A 21,345-nucleotide genomic window follows, 5' to 3' on the forward strand; every position below is an offset into this window, starting at 1 on the left:
CAGCCACTGCATCTTTTCTCTCATGCAAAGCTTATATGAACCTTTGCTTTATTTAGACTACCAGTTTGCACAGGCCCACAGTGTTGATGTGTGCCAGGCCCCGTGAGCATATTCTAAATCTCTTGTGGATCAGTATCTAAAATATGCTGCACAATGTGCTTCAACTTGAGAAAACCCTGAAGGTCATGGTCTCATGATCGGAACTGCAGAACACCATGTCAGCATTCCGCTCTTGACTTCTGAAGCAACCTTTGTCTTTCGATACTTGCCAGGTCAAGATATGGGCGGATACGACGGATCCGTCAGTCAGCGCCACGCAATTCGACAAGGCGCGGCAAAACATCGCAGCCGCCGCGCCAGAACAGGCGACGCAGCCACAGCCAGAACAGGCACGATCAATTTCCCCTGGCAATAATGGTTAACCTGGATCCTAAGGCCTCAGATGTTCTCTGAGTGGGGCAATCTATCGCATGACATGAAGGTGAAGACTGCCCTGATCTGGTCTATGGCGCATTCAGTCCTTTTCGACAAGAAATCTTATTCTGAAGGGCAAGACAGTGGAAATGAGGCAGCTGGTTTTGTCAAGCAAATTGTGATCTTTCTGGTAGGATTCTGTTTGTTGCCTGCTCCACAATGTTATCCTGGCAGCTTTCTTTCATGTGAGCATGCAGCCGCTTCTGAGCAGCAGCTGCTTTTGTCACTTGTGATGCTGTTGTCTCGAAGCAGCGCCGTAAAATCCCTAGGGGGCATCAGATGTCCCATCTTCACCCTGTTGTTTTCAAAGAATATGTGTGTGAGCGGTCAACCGAAACAAGGCATCCGCATGGCCGACATCTCTGCAAGCATCTGCGTGTCTGTGTCTCTCTTCGCAACCGGTGAAGATAAAGTGTCCTCTCACATCTTCATGGATTTCATGCAACATAATAATATGTGCATGCCTTGACTCAATACTAGGTATTCGTTTGTCATGCAGGCGAATGGAGCAGCAAGCGAGGGTCAGTCACAACAGCCGGGTGCACAGGAGGCAGCACAGCCGGACACAGCGGCCCAAGAGCAGATGGATGTCGATGCTCCACAGGCACAGCAGCCGGGCAGTTAGGCGCCGGTGCTGCTATAGCCAGGCCCAGAGTGTTCACCAGAAGGAGCTGCTTTGAGATTGATGCGGCTGCAGGGCAGGGCAGGGCAGAGACTGGGTGTATTTCACAGGGAGAGTGCCCAAGCTCGCAACTGCATGGGGCGTCATGCAGAAACACAGGGATGCAGATCCCTCGGAGCAGTGTGTGGACCAATCCTCCAGTCCCATGCAAGGAAAATGGAAGGGAAAATTAAACAGCGTGGTCCAAAAAATGGAGACGCCCAATGGAGAGAAGGCGCAGCTGGCTTATTCTGAGGTCTGCAGAAGCAATCATGGAACATTTGGGAGATGCGCACACTATTGCGTAAAAGGGTTCATGCAGCCATCATCAGAACAATACTGGGGGATTTGTGAGCAAGCAGGATAATGTGGCATCCCTGGCATGGATGGGTGCGCATTAGGGTCGAGCTGTCCAGAGGATCTACGCATCTGAAGCAAACCCAGGTTCTATTGCAAGGAAGTGCATTGGGGCCGCCCACCGTGCATGTGTTGCGGGGTGAGGGATGATGAATGTGTGACGTGTCGTTTGCCATGAGGTGTGTACAAGTTGTCCTCCTGTGTGTGGTTTTGCACTCTGTGATCTGTCCACCACATGGAAAGAAGAATGGGGTGCTGCTTGTTTCAGTGTGATGCCAGGAGAGTTGGTGATTCAGGCACCGTGACACTGAGCAGTGTAGACCATGTCCATGTGTGTTCCTCTGATTTGGAATCTCAGCATTTTGTAGCATGTCACTGCTTTATTGCTGCTTGAGTAAGAGCGCCATAAGCTTGGATCTGGACAAAGGGGAAATGGCTGATCAGTGGCTCATCATGATGAACACAACATTCAAGTTGACAGCATGAGCAAGACCCTAGAGTTGTTGAGTACTGTCACCCGTCCTGCAGGTCTTAAGAAGTATCTGGCGGCCAGTTGTCTCATGGAGTGCGCTTCATTTCGTGGCTAGCAACGCGGACCTTGTCCACCGGATGTGGCCATCATCTTGATATATTATAGTACATTTTGTACGGCAATCCCTTCACAGCCTAGTGTGCCCATCACTCCATCAGAACACATTCTCCAATCGCATCGTGACGCACGGACATGTCGCTGCTGATAAATACAAGCAGGCTCTGGCGTCAGAGTGTACATCCTGGACAGAAAAACACTTTATGAGGTCTGACAGGTGTCCCAGCACGGTGTCCCCGGCCCACAATACAGCCCTGAACATTCAGAGAACTTTCATAACATTCGGCCGAACACTCCCGCTTTTCTGTTCAATTGCATAAAATTCGCTGCCACGTACGGCCATTTGAGCGGGCCGTGCTGGTCTCGTAAGCGGGCAGGGCACCATAAGTATAGTCTATAGAACAAGATTGTAGCAAAGCAGTCCCGCAAAGAGAGCTCAAACGCCTGCCTGCTGCGCTGTGTGTACAAGCAAAGGAGCCTCGGCGCCTGACAGAAGCGGGAACAGCAGCTTCGAGGAGCAAGGAAAGGGCGAGTTGGGATTGTAGCAATACGACACAGTCAGCCATGCCGCCAGCTGAGCCAGCACAGGGCAAACGCAAGCTGCCAGAGCCTCCAGAGGCGATGGTGACCCCGGACAAGAAGATCAACGTGCCCACGGGCTCCACGGGGTCGTCAGCCCGCCGCATCCTGTTTAACAACAAGAAACATCGGGAGCTGCCGGATGCCGCCGTACTTGAGGGCGAGGAGTTCGAGGAGGTTGATAGCAGGAGCCGGCTTTGTCCCCCAGTGACCACTGGAGCATGTCCTGTGGGCGAAGCGACTCACCTGCCCAGCAGTGGCCACCTGCGCGCAGCTGCAGCCAGCCTCTTCGGGCATATGCCAAAAGCACAGCAAGTGGGAGAATACTTTCAAGCAGCCGAGCAACAGGTGCGGGCTTGCACATTGGGTACTTGGAGATCGAGTCAAAAGTGTGAGGAAGCAGCAGTATTTACGTTTGGGTGCTAACATCCGAGTAATGCATCCTCTGGATGACGGACGAGTCGTATGTGTGCAGTCTCGCACACTGCCGGTTTGCCTGTGTTGTACAGTTTTGGTATCTCTCTGCATGCTGTCGCAAGATGTCGCTGCCTGTAGAAGTGGAGATTTCATGGAAGAGGCCATCCTCATCAGCGTCCTTTAAAAGAGGGGCATGCGTTATTTGTGGGCGTGTAGGGGAAGTCTGCGATTGCAGTACACGCACAGCGTAGAGCGTTTGTTGAGTTTCCATTTCGGTTAGCATGTGTGTCGCCTGGTCCTGGCTTGCGTGCTGATCCTGTTGTGATGGTCCCTGACTAACATCGCAATCACTCGCGCAGGTCCGACAAAGGTTCCAGGACCGCTGGAGCGTCGACGCCCATACCGGCAGACCTGTGGAGACTGGGCGCTGGCAGTGGTCCGTCAGCTGTATTTTGCCCGGAGGGAATATGCAGCCCTTCACCTAGAGTTCCATCAGGGTCAGCATCAAGCGGAGGGAGCTGCTACCAGCTTAAGCTCTCCTACAACGGAGTCCATTAGAAAGGACTACGGCGTCGTCGCCGAGGGATGCACCGTGCAAGCCCAGCAGACAGACACATATGTTCAGAGTTACCATCGTATCCTGACACAGTGTACCTAGCCAATTATTTGAGGCGTGCGCTCTTGAGGAGCCGTCTAACCTCAGTACTGCCCCGTAGGACCTGCCATGACATCAGCCTGGTGCTTGCAGCGCCGAGCTTGCGATTTTGTTGATAGAGAAATTCTCAGCGGGAAGTTTCCTGTTGGGCTCAGTTTGAGACAGGCCTCATGCAACAGCAGTTGTGAGTGGCATCACTGATAGCATGTCACGATGGAGCTAGTGGCTGCAAACATTATGAAACTGCAGACCTCAGACCGGGCAGAGAACAGCAGAGAACAAGCCTCTGCGCCCATGGCAGCATCCTGTCTGTTTCACAGGAGATGTAGTATGTGAGAGAGAACCAGCGCTAGCCGAGGTAACCTCAAAGGGAGGGCCTCACCTGTTTGAGTGGAACAGCCAACAGAAGGATTATGTTGGGATCCCGGAAGGGTGGTTGTACAGCAATGTGGTATTGCAGCCCCAAAAGCTTGGCATGACCACTTGATTGCTCCTGAAATTTTCTCATTATTCCTTTTCTAGCCTGAACGAATGAATGACTGTATACTTGTGACCCGGCAGAGGCCAGAGTGGCCTTGACAGCTCTCTGTTGGATTTAATTGAACAATACTGAACATGCATTGCTGCAATGTGAAGCACCGCAGCATTTTGTCTGTCATTTTTGGGTGCCTTTTCGTCACATATCTGTTGCAAATGGCACACTAGGCTTGCTTCACCTGCAGAGTTGGTCGGCGTGTGTAGGTACAGGCATCTCTGCAGGTGTTAACTTGCCGGGGCTCCCGGGTTGAACATTGATATTGACATGCACATGGACATTTTGGCGGGATGCCCTATATAAGGTTGATGGGTTGATTGGGGCATTTTCTTGTAAATACTGTTTATAATGCAATCTAAGTGCGTTTCAGCCCGGTCAAATCTGCCCACATTGACTCAAATGCAACGCAGCTGCAATGCCACCGCACATGTACATGTGATCCACACTGCCCGCTGAAGCTTCTCATTTCACAATACCTCAAAAGACGTGCATGGAACAATTGTGCCTAGCTTAGCCGGAACAAGCTCAGCTCGACCTTCTCTGTCAACCACTAGTCACACAAGCTGAACGCCCTACCTATCAGGCTGCACTCGCCTGCTCTCCTCAAGATGCTCTAAGATCTACATGCGACCAGAACGCAGTCTCATTCCCGTTATCGCCTCGGTTCAATGCTGTTCGGTTGGGAAACAACCACTCGCAACTGCAAGCTTGAGCATGAGAGTTCTCAATACAGAGTCTCGCGGCTGTCAACATGCCTGGCCAGCACTGCAGTGCTCTGAGGATCGTGCCTGTTAGGACTTCCCCATGTAAGCATTCCCTCCTTATATATAGGCCAGAGATTTACAGTTTCCATGTAAGCATTCTCCCCTATCGGCCAGAGAGTTGCAGATTCCATGTAAGCATTCTCTCCTTTTGGAGGCCTGAGAACCACAATTGGATTTTGGCCGGCTACACCACCCGCTTCATCTGCGTTCGTTTGAGCCGCGGCCGCCGCCGCTTCCACGGCCGAAGCAGTGATTTTGTCGGCTCCCCGGCCGACGCCGTCTCCCGCTGCGATCCCTCCTCATCCTCTTCCCTCCCTTGCGACTTCAGGAACTCTGCGCAAGCAACCCCAAACTATTAAACCTGTGACACACTAGATTCAGAATGCCCCAGGTGCTTTTTGCGATTTGAAGACCCCTTCATATTACTGTGAAAGTTTTCCTGCACTGCCGGGGGTGCAGGTGTTACAGGTGACAAGGACAACTTGTCACATGACCACATCAGGGCACCAGGAAAGTAAAAACCATGTAGAATGGTCTTCTCATCCCGTTGCTGCCTTTCTTTCTTACTTACTGAGCCTCTACATTAGGGCACATCTTGAGCGAGGAGCTGCATTGCTTGCTATGTAATAGGGTGCCCCACTCAGGGGTCATCTCAGGCCTTAAAGTATTGCAGGAGGCAACAGGTAGTGCTTGACTCGAGGACACAGTGCACCTCTCCTTTGCAAAGGGGTTTGTTTTGACACAAGGGCAGCCATGCGAGGGCACTGCTGTCTGCTGTCTTTGGCGGAACGCGAGTGTGGGTCTGTCACAATCTCACAGCGCACCTATAGCTGCCCGCTCGACTGCCGCGTAGCTCTGCTGCTCGGAGGCGCGCGGCCGCACCAGGCCGTCAGCTTCCGGCGCCGGGGAAGCTTCCGGGGCGGCTGCCGCCGCCGCCGCCGCCCCGTTGCTCTGCGCTGCATCCACTACTGCTGGGGCGGCAAGGCTCGGCGCCACGGCGATTTTCTCCCATCTGCTTCCGGGTCGCTCGGCCGTCATGTCATGAGCCGTCATCGCATCCTTACTGGGAGCCCACCAGTCCCTGCCGGACTTTGCAGCGCCGTTCAGCGGAGCGGACGTCCAGTCAGCACGCGCATTCGCACGCCCAGGTGGCAATCCTGCACCATGATGCAACGGAATCAGATTTTGGCCCTTGAAGTGTCCCTGCTGAAGAACGTAAATACTCAACCGAGCAGGGTGAGTAAGGAAAGTTCCATTTCCAAAGCCCTTGGAGACGCAACGATGCCGCAGGGCAAAAAGCCACAAGTGCCAGCCAGCTTCAGCTCACAAGCATGAGAGGGTGCAAGCTGCTTGCTTCACTGCCAGCAAGACAGCACCCACGGAAAAAAACCCTGACGTGCAATTAAAAAAATCTTTGATGCAACATGCAAGTGCCCAGGGTATCGCTAGTTTGCACATCCTTGCCTGCGCACCTCTGGCGGGGCCGTCACTGTAGGTCCACCCCGATCTGCCAGCGGGGGGCGCAGTGGTGGCGGGAGGGGGGTCTCTGGCAGGAGATTGGGGGGGCCCCAGGGCCTCCATCTGGCGCAGGTAGGGCAGCAGGGGCGTGCGGCGCAGCATGTCCTCCAGGATCCAGTGCAGCCGGCACCTGCGCGCACATGCCATGTCAGCTTAAAATAAAGCTGGAGATGATGACATGAGCCATTAGTCATCCCTTTGCAGAAGTGGCAAGGCGGGCACTTCTGCACTTCTGTCACTTCTGGTGTGATGCAGGTGACTTTCCAAAAATAGCACTGACAAAATGTTCTGAGCTGAAACTGCTTTTAAAAATAACCATGAAGTGACGTCTGCACATGGCAATAATATCTGAGGTTGCTGTGAAATATTCTGACGTCACGAATAACGGTAGATGACGCCAAACAATGTGAGGATCAAAACCAGGACAGACAAGACTCAACACAGACAGGACGTCCGTGCAGACGAGCTGTCAATTTGCATCCTCACTTCACCGCAGCCCCTTCACCTAAGAGTGCTGCCGAAGCCTATCTCGACCGGCAACAGGAGAAAAGAGATGTTGAAGCTCTGGGTATGGCAGGAGGCGGATGTTTATTCCTAGGCAAATCATTATGATTGGTTCGAGCATGCAGGGTGTGATGACATGCATGGGATCTGGGATGCATCTCGTTGAAAAACACCAGGAACATGGAGGAAAAGTGACTCACCGCCCCTCAACGAGGTCGCGCAGGGGCACCCAGGAGAGCGCGGACATGGGCTTGGGATTGCCCGCCTGCCGGAAACGCCGCCGGCCCTTCACCCGCCCGCGCATCGACCGCAGCTTCGCGTAACGTCCTGCGCCGACACACATATACTTAGAAGTCAGTTCAGACAATGTATTGACTCTGCTGAGTGCGCCACTGGTCTTTCAAGCTATGGGAGAGTGTGTGTGGTGCGTTCGCAGATCGATTTGTCAAACTGGCACATAAAGAGCAGCTTCACATACCGCCGTGCGCCAATGTTACAACTCTGCCTCATCCTAACACTCTGAATTTGTGCTCTACGTATTTGGTCCCTAAGACCTAAATAAGCTGTGACAGACTGTGGCTGTGGTGTCGGCAGGTCAGGCTGTCAGGCTGGCGCATATCCCTGCCAGAACCTGCCAGAGTGTACCGGCATGCGCTGCCACATCACCGGATGAAGTTTACACATCAGAGGGGAGGAGGTTAGTAACTCATGAAACGTCTCGTAAGCCAAGATGGGCGCACTTGGAATGTCAAGCCGCCCCTGCAGCAGGTAGGGGAAGACCGCGTAGCTTCCCGGCGGGTACCACAGCACCTCGCCCAAATCGTCCCCGCACACGTGGTAGCCCGAAAGAATCCCTGGGCGCATATTCACACCCGATCTCAGCAGATGTACTCTTCAAGGGTGACAAAACCAAGAAACGCCCTTCATGGATACACACCAGCTATTGTTGAAGTCCTGTCGGACACTTCCAAAGCCACTCTTACCAGATGTTGTGCAAGATTGGAGGGTGACAAATTCAAGAAAATATCCCCAAACAGGAGAAGTTCAGCTGTGATCACGTGCATAGCCGCTGTCAGTGTGCGGTTGAAAATTGCCTGGAGCTGTCAACTGTCTCAAGAGTCTGGCTTCAGCTGTGGGCAAGCAAATGCCGGCTGGGGCAGAGCAGACAATCTCTCAAAATGCTCCCACCATGTCACTCCAATACCTTGGAACATGCGATGAGAGTACATCAGAGTGGCTATTTTATTCCATGCCTGCTTGCCATGGCATCCCATGCAGAGATGTCTGATCACTAATCAAGCGCCACTCATCCCTAGTACCTCATGGCTCCAAGAGAGTATGGCAACTCTGTGTTTTTTTCCAAAAGTATGCTGCAAATACTGTACTGCCTCCAGGCACATTGCGACATGCTGTGGTTCTTCCTGAGAAAAGGGCGCTTAAGAAGGCCAACTCCCGTAGGTTGCAAGGTCCTGATAGTACGATACCAACATACATACCCGCGGTCTCTTCGGTCATCTCCCTGACAGCCGTGGCCTGCGCGCAGAAGTCCGTCGGGTCCCTCTTGCCCCCTGCGAAGCGAGCGCCCATTTAATTATATACAATAATAATACATATAATAATAATAATAATAATAATAATAATAATAATAATAATAATAATAATAATAATAATAATAATAATAATAATAATAATACAGTAATAATAATAATAATAATAATAATAATAATAATAATAATAAAGATAAAGATAAGGAACAGGCCTATCGTAGGAACCACCCAGGGCCCCCCAAATCAGTGGCCAACTTTACCTTGGCGTGCATGCTCCCAAGTATATTCATCTCTCATCTCTCGTCTAGAAATAAAGGCCGCGCATGTGCAACCCAAAATGTTAAACGTACACCAAACGCATTACACGGGTTCAAATTTGATTTGAATAACATAAGGCAATACATGATCACTCACCCAGGATCCACCAGCCCTCCTGGCGGCGCCATTTCCCGCTGACGGTGGCCGGGGAATGCGCGGATTCTATCCTGCCCAGCAGCAGCAGCAGCGAGCCGTCGGGGGCGTGGGAGAATAGCAGAATCCCGGCCGCCTTCCAATGGCGCTGATCGTACGGCAGCAGCTGCTTCGTCATGTACGTCCTGCAGGCACACACAAATGCACACTTCAGGTAGTTTCGGCAGTAGTCTCACGGGTTTCAGTACTGAGACTCTCACCCATAACCTTCTTGGTGTTACCACGAACACTAATTCCTGGTGCCTGCGAGGAGGCAAGGTGCGTCTGCTCGCAAGCTGCAGGTGAAGGCTGCCACATGGCCCCACCCCTGACGGACTCGCCTGGTCCAAGCAAGACCCAATCGTCGATTGTAATCAGAAGCAACAGAAGACAGGGTGCGCCCTGCAAGATTCCCAATCTCGTGTAGGAGCTCCAGTGCCAAAAATGGACGCACGGTCAGTGCCACGCACAAGGACTGTGCATCCAAACACAGGCGGCTGCGCAGGCTTGAACTGAATTGGATGCAGCTCCAGCAATTAATAAGGAGAGAGCATGAGCAGATGACCCCTATGTCTCCAAAGAGAGTTATAGACGACTATAACGTGGAGCAACCTGTCACTACCTTATACCATTCATGTACATTACACCACTGTCATAAGAAGTGAGACAGGGAGCTCACTGCTCCCACCAGTCTGACATAATGAGGACAGGTCTTATGTGTTGACCAGAGTACACCACACCTTTCCAATGAAGGCATTCAGTGACTAGAAAGGCGCTCACCCCGCAGTGTACGGTAGATTCCCCACGACGGCATGGCGCCGTCTGACAGGTCGGGGCACGCTTTGGCCCCGTCCCTGTTTTGGCGCCTGCTGCCAGTTCGACGGCGAACCCTCCCTCTTGTATTGTTGCCTGCCCTGGCCCCCCTGCCGGGCCTCCCCCTCCGCAGCCGCCGCCGTCGGCAGCACCGGCCGGCTTACTAATCGCGCCAGCCACTCACTGGATGCTGAGCTGGCGGGTGAGCTGGCACCGACCCCCTGAGTCACCGCCTCCTTCCCTGACAACGCCTCCTGACTGCTGACCGCGGTCTCACCGCTGCCGGAAGGCAGGCCGGCGCCGTCTGACTTGCTCACTGCTGAGTCACCGCTCGCGACTGTGTCATCGCTGATATCAGCGCGCGCAACAGCTGACTCATCGCCGACAACACTGCGCCCTGACTGTTGCTCCTGATCGGTGAGGACTGGCGCTGCAGGCGATACGATCTCTGCAAGTGCGCCGCCTATCTCTTCTGCTGCATTCCCTGTTCTATCAGCATCTGCTGTTTGTTCCACTGCACTGCTATCTCCGGCCGCACCGGAGGCCTGCTGCTCAGGGAGAGTCTGCTCTAACTCGCCTGCAGATGGTGCTTCTGCCGCGGGGGACTCCACTGAAACAGAAGCGGCTGCTTCTGCTGCAGCTGTGTCCTCAGCTGCTGTGGAGAGCTCCGAGCTGACTGGACCGGGAGGTTGAGTCACCACTGCGCCAGGCTGGGGGTAGGGAGCGCCCCCGACCGACGCGGCAGCCGCCACCCAGGGGTCTAACCCCACCCACGCGGCTAACCCCGGCCGATCCGCCACGGCGCTCGTTGCACCGGCCGCCGCCGCCGAGCTCACATTTTCCATTGCAAGCACCGCCGCTGAATCCTGCACTGCTGCGAGGACCTCTGGCGCGATATCGATGACATCAGCATCCGCCGCTGACTCATCTGGCTCGTACGGGGCAAGGGTGGGCCACTCTGCTTCAGGGAGGTAGCCTTCTGGAACCACATCCACGTGTACAGTGGCTTCCAGGGCGGGATCCGCCGCCAATATTCCATTATTCACCGATAACCAGTGCGCGTAATCAAGTCCCAGGAGGTTCGCTGCGTCCTCCCTTTCTTTGCCTGTTGGGTGCAGACACCGTAGTCAGAGCCAAATCCAATGGTTCACAACGGCGAGAATGACATGATTGGCAGCATTTGACTGCGGCTGTCTGTAGACGCAGGCTTTCTTTTGGCAGCACAATCATGCAATAGAAATCATGTGCCCGCCAACAGATTCAGATATATAATAGCCCCTAACAACAGCCTAAACTTATACCATTGCCAGCACAATAGTTTCCGTACCCCTCAGCATGCGTGCAATGTATGCACCTGTTTTTGAGAGCCTTTCCTTCCTTAGAGTTGATGTTCCAGCATCACCAATATGGGACGGGACAGGGGCAGAAAGGGCATCACCTTGCAGCCGCAGTAGGGAGCGATCGATGATAGGAGCAAAGCTGTTCCAGCCGGGACAGAGCAACCGCTCCCACCTCTCTCTCAGGCTGAGAGCCTTCCAGGCATTCACGCTCCCCGCCACCTGATTTTCACATACAATGCACTCAACGCTGTAGTGCTCAAGCTAAGACCCGCAATCATCATTTTTATATTTGGCCAAGAAGGGTGGATAATTTATACCCTAATTCCCAATTTCCAAAGCCTGTGATGATTCTGGGACCAGATTCGGAAAGCTCTTGACAAGCTGGATCCATTGGAGCATGACCCTGGTTATTTTGGTGTCAGGAAAACCCCTGAAAGCTGCTTAATCAAAGGGACCAACCTGACGAGCGAGCATCTCTTCCACGAAGCACAAGCCGCCGTTCGGAGGCTGCACAAAGGCCACAGCCGGCGGCGGCGGCAGGCAGATTGTGGTCTCTTCAGCCAGCACATCTAGAGCGCGATCCTCGTTGTCGGTGACTGCGGAGAACACGGATTCGAATTCAAATTCGAACTCAAAATTCGAAATTCAAACTCAAAAAGTATGTCCAATGATCGGAGCCAGGAGCGTCTTCAAGCATCCCCGCTAGTCATGTCACGCAACTGCCCCACTTGGAGATCTTCTGAGACCGTGGGGTCAAGCTGCAGCTGAAGGCTGCCACAATCCCATTGATTCCACATCATAGAAAGTCACAGAGACTCTTGCGGTGCGCACCCCATTTCGCGTCCTCCCCGCTGCTGCGAAGTGCGAAGTTGGCCTGCAACGCATCGTACGCCTTCCGCGCCAACATCGCCTGCAGCGCATCCAGCACCGGCCGCCCCGGGGCGTTGCCTCTCTTCTGCGCATGCATGCGCACTTGTCATCCCAAATGTCTCGCATCACATTCCCCCTTTGGAGTAGAGGGCGCGAGGGGCGTGCCATAAGCACCCTTCACCCTACACATGCACTCAATCAGGGCCGGACAGCTGTCGCCGGGTTGGGTCTACAAATTCTGAAGAATCTCCTCGGAGACAGAAATATACATGAGGCTTGGGCCTCCATTTGAATAGGCGAGGCAGAAGACCACAGCTCTGCCATGCATTCCCAAGGGACAACCTTCTACAACAACTTTTTCTTCATGAAATTGAGATTCATCCAGAGCAGATTTGCAAAGATGCACGGCTGTAGTATCTGTCAAAAGCTCTCATCCTGGGAAAAAACTGGGGGCTCTGTGAAAACACACCAGGTGAAGGACTGCACTGCCCTGATGCACCCATATACTGTAGTGCTCATTCTAAAACCCGCATCAAATAATCAATTTTTAAACCAAAAAGGATGGATAAATAAGACCCTATCTCCCAATTGATAAATCCTTAGATGATTTGAAACAAGATTCAGAAAGCTCTTGACGAGCCCAATCCAATGAAGCATGACCCTGGTGTTTAGGGTTTAAAAAGTCCCCGCACCACGGGGGGTGCGGGTATTAGATCGTACTTATTATGACATTTTTGTCATATTCTGGGAGCCACCTGAGGCTCATATTGGTCTTGTAGGCAGTCTGTCACTGCCCATCTACATCTGCATGGATTGAGCACTACAGTACAGGGAGGGTACAAGGGAGGCCTCTCACCTGTGCGAGGTCTATGCTGCGCCAGACAAAGGCCCGCAATATCATCAGCAGTTTGAGGCTGCAGGCGAGCGAGACAGTGCTTTCTGGGAGGAGACAAGCCTCAAGGCACTCCAGCACTCCTATCAGTGTCACTGACATAGCCACGTCCCAATGTTGCACGCCGCTCCAATAGGCCTCCTTCTCCGCCTCAGTCCAATCCTCCTGCAAACACCGAGCCAGGCTTTTCTTTGCGTGTCTTGATTGAAAATGGCACGCAAAAGATGGCTCTCTGTGCGGACTCATCTGGTGTATCTGGCTGTCTAAGTGTCTGGCCAATGGTGAGTATACAGTATACGCACCATCAGTTTTGCCAGTATGGTGTCCTCGGCTGCGGCCTGTGCTGCCGCCTGCTGTCGCCGCCTGAGCTCCTGCTTTGCCGCCAGCTGAGAAAACACAAAGAAAAAATTTGATTCCGCGCACTTCCTGTTGCAGGCCTTGGACTTTGTGTGCTGTTGTCCTTCTAGTAATCATCCTTGGGCAGGCAGAAATGCTTTTTATTTCCCATTTAATGATGTCAGGGCAAGGTAGGCCCTCTGTCACATGCAGAAACTCGGCCGAGCCATCACCCTAAATTGGCAGAGGGACGTCACTTCTCATCAGTGCTTTCGCTGGTACTACAAATGTCTACACGAACACCCTGGTGAGTGCGCACACTGGGGTTTCTGAAAATCACATCAAATACTTCAAATCCCCTGGAGCATAATCTGATTCAGGCACCAGGAACCCACCCCGGCAGCCAGTGTACCGATTAAAAATTTGGTGAATCATGACCCTGTGGCTATTTCATAAGCTGCGCAGGGACCGAATAGCCGCATTTATGACTGATTTTGCTTATTAATCGCCTTTTTTGCAATACCTCATTATCTCCCCTAAGGAATGTGGCTATTTGGTGGGTGCTGATTGACGTGTGCCAGCCACAATTAATTTCCAAACAGCCACCAATTAGCCAAAATAAAACATTGGCTGCTAACAGCCACTAATCGGAACACTGCCGGCAGCCAGCCTGACTTATGGGCCTCGCTCCGTATTAGTGCGGGGGAAATAAACACCACTGTAGTCTTCAGTAACCCCTGATCGGTGGGGCTAGAGGGGTGTCACAGAGTTTACATACTATTCATAATGGTTATCAACTAGGCAAGATGTGCTAAAAAAAGCTTCAGAACTCCTGAATAGCTTTCCTGACAAAGGCATCCGGATCGCTCCTGTTGGGGAGCAATCGAAGCTACGTCGGTTTTCAAGACCGATGCATTAAACCGCTCTGCCATTTTTTGATTCTGATTTGTGACAAAAGCCGGTAGGACCCTGTATACAATGCCCTGATGCTTTCCATAAACCACTAACCCCCAATCCTAGAACCCCAAAAATTGTTTTGATGCCCCTGGGTGAAGGCACAAAAAGTGGCCTGAGATAACAGGGGCCAACCTCGGCAGCGAGCACCAGACTGGACTTGGTCTTGCGAGGCTTGGTCTTGCGGTCCTTGCCTTGATGCTAACTTTAAATCCCTAGGCTTAACCATACCCCCCTTACAATATGTTTGATGCTCCTGTGAAGACAGAAAATTGGCCTGAGATAACAGGGGCCCACCTCGGCAGCGAGCACCCGAATGGACTTGGTCTTGCGTGGTTTGGTCTTGCGGCCCTTGCCGCCGCCACTGTTGGCAGACCCCCCGCCAAATCCCTTCTTGGCCGCCGCCGCCGGCTGCTCCAGAAACTTCCGCCGCCCTGCGCATGCGATATTATCATTATTATTATTATTATTTCACGCTTTTCCTGCCGAAGGCAAGGTGCGTCTGCAGACAAGCTGCATGTAAAAGCTGCCAAATTCCTACCCCTTGTTGGACTCGCCAGATCCAAGCAAGACCCAATCAACCGTGGGCACGGTGCTCAGTACTTGTACCGCCCCCCGCCAGCCGGGGCCAATATGCGATATATACAATTGAAATAATTCCCTGTGCATACATATATCACAATTATATGACCCCCTGTACATGCCTTCTTTGTGCACTTTTTTTACTCCCTGTACATGCTAGTTTTCACTACACAGAATGTTGTTCTGCACGCATTTTAAAAGCTTGTCCTCCCCCGTGCCATGACCTATTCATCCACCGCATCGTCTCATCACCCTTGTTTGACACTGCACAAGACAGGCAGCACAGCAAACTCTTGTCGATCGTCGTCACACTTGCTAGACAAAGAGCGTGCTGCTCTCAGGTGCAATTACTTTTGTGTGCCTTGTGACGAAGATTCAATTCTCTGTTAAGTGCGCCATGCACCGAAAACTCCTGGAATTGAGAAACAACTCCCCAAGGAACGATTGCAGGCTCAGAACCTAAGTGCATCTCAGGCTCACCTTTCACGCCGTCCTCGAAGAGGGTGGACAGGTTGTCCCAGAATTCTTCCAGGGGGTGGTCATAGGCCTGAATGTCATTCAGAATGGCAGAGGGATCTGGTACATCCTCCAGCCACTTTAGGCTAAGGCCTTGCTGCTCCAGCACGGGCGTCACATCCACGTGCAGGCCTATTGCTATCATCACAATTTTCTTCTTGAGCACCTCCCTGCGCAGATTGATGTCAAATTTAGCCGGAAAGCCATGTAACACCAAATTCAGTCGTTAAGGGTGAATACTATAAAACTCGTTTGAAAACCTGCAACAAGTAATTATTTTTGGCCAGAAAGGGTGGATAAATAAGACCCTATCTCCCAAAATATGAACTCTTTAATGAGTTTGAGATCAGATCCGGAAAGCTCTCGACAAGCCCAATCCAAGGGAGCATGACCCTGGAATTTTGGGAGTCAGAAAGACCCCTGAAAGTTGCTTCGAGAAGTTTCCCGCACCGCCGGAGGTGTGGGTTTTGGGATGAGCACTACAGTAACATCGATTTGGGTCGTTAAGGGTGTAAATAAAGGCCTGGATTCGAGCCGGCCGAGCGTGCTCTGGCATGCAGCTGCGCTACAGGTGCAAGCACCCACAATTTTCGGCAAAGGGCCCAGGAAGAGGCGCTGAGCAAGAGCGTCAGCTGAATGGAGAAGTGTCACTGATGAGGGGCAGTGATGGTGGCAAACTCATGCAGACATGCTGACACTGATCAAGACGTGTATTCAAAGATTGGTACGCTGGTGGTGAAAAGGCAATTGCAGTAGAGCGTCCCGGTGCTCTCGATCAGAATACGTATCCAGCATGTGTGTTGATGCTGAAACAGGTCGCAGCCTCACTTGTGAGTTGGTGAGGATAGCAGCTTAAGCAGAAGAAGCTCCTGCTGCGGAGTCGGCCGCACGCCGGCTCCCGGCTGCCACCTGAGCGTGAAAACAAGACCTTGAAGCAAACGTGCACGTGCCCAGCAGGGTTGTTCAGCCACAGCAGATGGGACAATATGCTGCATGTGCACGTGCACGCAATGAGAAAGTCAATCAAGACTTGCTGAGGGCACACTAGCTCTGCTCATGTATTAACAAAAGTGCTGGTGATGCCCCATGTGCTTAATATCACCTCCCCAAAACGGCGGAAATTATCAAGATCCGCAATTTTGTGAGGGAACATACAGCACATGCGGCAGCATGTACACTGCCCGGCTAGCAATCGACGTGAATATGGTCGCAGATCCAGCAACGAGACAATCTCCTGTGCATCTTGAAGCTCAGAGATGTTGACAGCAACTGTCGCTAAGCTGGCAAGGATACATCGAGAGCAGGTTAGGGGGCTCACCCATCGGCTTGCAAGTCATCACCACCGCTGGTCCCCCGGGTTTCCCCGGCGCCCCCCGGTGTTGCCGCATGCGCAACGCTTTCGCAACCCCTCTCACTCCCCCGCTGCCTGCGCCAAAAATCCCTCTGCATCACCGATGCAGCTGCACTGCGCCTTCCAGAGGAGCGCCTGCACGCGCACTCGGCCTCTGCTAGCAGCAGCCGCGCCCTCCATGACAGCACTCTGCAACACAAATGTAAGGTACTTCTTTTCATGAGGTGCGGAGCTAATTCTTATTGGGCATGCATGTGTGATGTACCGACACAGGAATACGAAGCTGTTGACAGGAGGCCTAACACAGTGTCCGCTGGCTATGTTGCTCAAGGCTAGGTACAATACAATGTAACGTAAAACAACATCTGAGCAGTTGAAAGGGGAGAGCAGCACCTTGAGTGCCTCACGAGACCACAAGGCTTGCTATGAGCCACAGAGTGAAGGGCTGAGCAGCATTGAGCGCGCAGCTGGCTGGACAGCAGCAGCGGCCGCCGTGCATTGAAGGCATGCCCTGGCGTGCATGCCACTTCTAGCTTCAGGCAGTGTCGTATGCGATCCCATGACTGTAATAACATCTCCTCATTGCCAAGCACCAATGCAATGCAAGAAAGAAAGTTTATCCGGGGAGGCAGCATGACCCACAATCACTCTCACCCAGTGCTGGTCTGTGAGGGCATTGATGGCAATCTGAGGGCAAGGTGCATGTCTCATATCTTGAAGAGGGGACAACAGACTGATTCGCACACCTACACTCGGGAGTGCTAGTGGCCTGCATGGCAGAGCTGCTTGCTGCCTGTGAGCGCTGGGACTGCATGGGGGCAGGAGGCTGCTTGTGGCCGGCAGCTGGCTGATCTCACTCCTTCGAGGACGCATCCCAGCTCCTCAAGCAAGCTTCTTTCATCGTTTCGGCAGCATGCCAGTCACTGACGCTGCCTCTCACGTCAGAGCTGCCCCATGAAAGCCTGCAAAAAGTGGGCATAAACTCCCAAGGTAAGAGAGTATGCGTCCAGCGTGCCACAAAGTTGCATCAGCTCACCGCATGAATTGCAATGCTTGTGCTATAGCTTTTTTAAGGAAGACAGCCCAGCCCTGCCTTCAATTTCTCGACATATGGACGTGTGTTCCGCACCTTCCCTTTGTAGCTGGCCTCCCTCGGTCGATTCTTCGTGGGAAGTCTTTCAGTACTTTAGCTCTGATCAACCTTTTTCTGCCGTAACATCAAAGTTGCACCGCGCATGCAAGTCTGTATTCATGCATTATTCTCAGGAAGAAAATTCAAAGCAAACGCCAGTCTTCTTGTCTACAGGGGTAAGACATGCGTTTGAAAACTTATGTATACAGAATAGTGGATGTGCTCTTCTATAGATCAAGCACAGAGCGTTGAGAGAGGATGATTGCTTGCGACATCGTGGCACCCGTGCTCAGGCGTTCCTGGAAAGATTGTTCTTTGACGTCCAATTCATCCAATTTCTGCAGTATGCGTAAAAGTATAGACCAAAAGGAATGCTCTAATAGTTGAGAGCAAATAAAGAGAAAGATCCATCACGGTGTTGAACAAGAGACACGGGGGGCTTTTGAATGTGAACATCCAACGGACAGGCAGCTAAGGAACAAAGCAGCTTTACAGCAATGTTCTAATTTTAAAAACAGTGTAATCTGAAAACAAGGACGAGCCAGAACGATGTCGCAAGTATATTCGTTCCCAATACTCGCAGACCATGAGTTGTTACCCTGCATGAAAGAGATGGACCTGCAGCTGTCAGCAGCCACACTGGCAAAGCCAACGCCGGAAGTTGTCAGGCCCATATATGAAAGCGTGATCACCACGCTCATGGGCATCACAAGGTGCCTATTTCTAAACAATGACTTCCTGCCATTTCTGATTTAAGTTAGCTTGCTTTTGACAAGCATGGGCTGAATACCGGATTATTGGAAATAGTCAACATGCAGTACAGGAGAAATATCCAGTCTCAAGCACTTGCCATGCATGGGTCGTGGGTAGAGCCCTTGCACTGCGCGCCATCTTGTCCTATAGATTCCTTATTTGCCAAGGACTACTACATTACCCCTCTCTCTGCCTGTGGGAAGGACAGTCCATCACAAACATAATCTTTTTCTTGCTTGTACAGGGAAGAGCAGCAGCAGCCAGTGTTCATGGCGATAGATGCACTGGAATTTCCAGAGCTTCATGACGAGTCCATCCCCTATATGACCTTCGTCCGCAACTGCGCCAAGCTGCTCTCCTCTGCCGGTGTGCGCGACTTTAACATGCAGGTGCGCTGTTGCAGAAAAGCCTCTGAATCGCCCTTGTATAATCTGGCCAAACGGTGTCCCTTTACAGGCTCTGGGAGCTGAAACTGTGGCTTGGCATGAGCCTGTGTGAGAAGGAAGTGTCCAGACACTGGCAGTTCCTTTCAGGATGTCACACTGCTGACAATTTCATGACAAACAATGTTGCATGCCTGTGTACCATCATGCAGGGTGAAGTCCCAAGGAACAATATTCTGCAAAGACGAACAATAGCAAGATGCCTGAGACAAAGCCATTGCATGTTTTCCTGTGCTCTGCTGCTCTCGGCTCATTTTCCTAAATCCAATATGAGCTATATGAGGTATTTGAGGCAATTTGGGGCTCCAGCAAGGCTCGTCTGCTCTGCATTGCAAATGCACTGACAGGCAGCTCTCTGGTCCGATCTGTGCAAGCACGAGCAGATGCCCATTCTCACACACCAGCTCATGTCTCCTGCTGCTCTCACTCACGATCAACCCACTCGGAGCTGTGTGTGACTTTTCAGGCATCTGAACTGACATGCATGCATGTCTGTCGTCACAGGATCTGTGCAAGCCGGATTCGGGGCGGCTGCGGCGGAACCTGAGCGCGATCATAAATTTTGCCAAGTTCCGGGAAGAGAAGCTGGTGCCGTATACGGAGCTGCAGGAGGACGTGGACGCCCTCCTAGACCAGACCCAGCAGCTGGAAGACACCAACAGCTCCCTGGTGTGCATGACTCGTCATTTGTCAGTCTTGCAGAACAGACTGCCTAAATGTATGATGTCTTGCTCTATCTTGACAGGCTCATGAGATATCCGAATCCTTGTGAGAGTTGCACTGTCAGCCTTGTATCCAGTCCACTGCAGACCAGAAGTTTAGCCAAAGAGAATGCCCTGTGTTGTCCGTCTCCCTCTTGAAAGGAGACATCAAGGATCCAGTCCTTTGCAGTCTCGTGGAATGTGCAGGAGTGTTGCTTGTTCTCATTGTACAGATACAAGATGACGGGTGCATGCAGTGAGTCATCGCCTGAGCAGGTGCTGGCACATGCAGGCAGAGGAGCTGCAGAGGCTGCGAGAGGAGCGGGACGCCCAGAAAGCTGTGCGCGCTCTCAACCCCTGCATGCAAGTTTGTGGCATTTTCACATGCTCTGCTTGGTGCCATGTCTTGCTTTTATATATGCTTGCAACAGTGTGACGCATGGTAGTAGACTGCTGGTCCAGGTCTTGCAATTCTGGTGGTGCTTCTCTGTTGCAGAAAAGGGGATTTTGTGCCCTGGGGTCCAGAGAGAAAAGCATTGCATGAGCGGCGCGGGCCAGCCAGCTGCTTGCACAGGGGTTGAGTCACAGTGACAAGGTGAAAATGACTACCTGTGCAATTGCACAGGAGGTTGCGGCGGTGGAGGCAGAGACGCAGGAGGTGTTTGCAGAGAACCAGTCCCTCAACAGGCAGCAGGGCGGGCTCAATGCAGAGGTGGGAGCCCGGCTTTCTCAGGCCATTCTATTAGCAGCAATGGCACAGCAGGAGATTTCTAAGGGGCCACACTGAAAAGGACATCATTCAATACCCCTTGCTTTGCCGGTCTGCACATTTGTGCATGCCAAGGGAAGTCCAAAGAGATACATTGGGCAGATAATGATCAGCAGGAGTACTTGCAGGGAGAATCTTGTCGGCGATTTTACCTTATAAGATTACTAAGTGAGATTGCAGTAATGTGACATGTGCGAGCACATGCGCGCATTCCGGGTAGTAGAGAAGATGTTCTTTAATTACCCCTAGGCGAATGCAGTCTCAAAGGATGCAACGACAAGAACAGGACCCAGCAGGAGTCCTTGCTGATTACTGATGACTACTTATGGTAACAATAACGCATGTGACATGTGCGGGCACATGCGCGCAGGTGCGCGCGCTGAAGCAGCAGGCCAACGCGCTGGCTGACGAGGCGGCCTCCCAGAAGTTCAACGTGCAGTCCGCGCAACAAGAGGGCGACAACCTGCGCGGCCTCATCGTCGAGGTGGGAATAAGCCTCTCAACTGCAGATGTCTGCAGGAGTATATCTCAACTTGAAATGTTCTGCATGCAATGCAAGCTGCAAGGTCCCCATCAATGTTGTCCAGGTTGCTTTCTGCAATCAAGCACGGTGTGCCATCTGCTTACCATACTGCCAGCCAATAATCGGCACAATTGTCAACTACAGTATATAGGTTGAATTACATGATGAGTCACCTTGGTAGCTTCTCCCTTGGCCTGCAGAACAAGGGATGCCTGCTGCCCATCTTGGCCTTTTGAGGTGCCAGATCCATGCATGGCCCCGCAATATCTCAGCAGGGAACGATGTTCCCAACCCGTTCTCTCCTGCCGTGTCCCCAAGAC

The 21,345-nt window shown here is 52.3% G+C and overlaps 3 protein-coding genes across 3 annotated transcripts; 2 read left to right on the forward strand and 1 right to left on the reverse strand.

The window, feature by feature from the left end:
• Positions 1–2,645: 2,645 nt before the first annotated feature.
• Positions 2,646–3,562, forward strand: COCSUDRAFT_43040 (hypothetical protein; the record flags this gene model as incomplete). Its single annotated transcript, XM_005646544.1, has 2 exons — positions 2,646–3,008; positions 3,437–3,562. The coding sequence occupies 2 exons, from the start codon at positions 2,646–2,648 to the stop codon at positions 3,560–3,562; spliced, it is 489 nt and encodes a 162-aa protein (XP_005646601.1).
• A 1,653-nt stretch (positions 3,563–5,215) lies between these two features.
• Positions 5,216–17,203, reverse strand: COCSUDRAFT_56491 (hypothetical protein; the record flags this gene model as incomplete). Its single annotated transcript, XM_005646545.1, has 19 exons — positions 5,216–5,364; positions 5,856–6,188; positions 6,504–6,679; positions 7,254–7,380; positions 7,794–7,907; positions 8,550–8,621; positions 8,664–8,812; positions 9,011–9,196; positions 9,831–10,968; positions 11,302–11,422; positions 11,663–11,799; positions 12,035–12,158; positions 12,930–13,130; positions 13,268–13,351; positions 14,553–14,689; positions 15,318–15,523; positions 16,182–16,262; positions 16,672–16,893; positions 17,112–17,203. The coding sequence occupies 19 exons, from the start codon at positions 17,201–17,203 to the stop codon at positions 5,216–5,218; spliced, it is 3,849 nt and encodes a 1,282-aa protein (XP_005646602.1).
• Positions 17,204–18,397: 1,194 nt separating this feature from the next.
• Positions 18,398–19,617, forward strand: COCSUDRAFT_9178 (hypothetical protein; the record flags this gene model as incomplete). The annotated part of the gene is made up of 3 exons (XM_005646546.1): positions 18,398–18,549; positions 18,834–18,978; positions 19,537–19,617. Coding segments are annotated over 3 exons (378 nt in total), but the record flags the coding sequence as incomplete, so codon positions are not given.
• Positions 19,618–21,345: the final 1,728 nt, after the last annotated feature.

The sequence above is a fragment of the Coccomyxa subellipsoidea genome, assembly GCF_000258705.1.
Source record: "Coccomyxa subellipsoidea C-169, whole genome shotgun sequence".
In the NCBI taxonomy this organism is placed as follows: domain Eukaryota; kingdom Viridiplantae; phylum Chlorophyta; class Trebouxiophyceae; family Coccomyxaceae; genus Coccomyxa; species Coccomyxa subellipsoidea.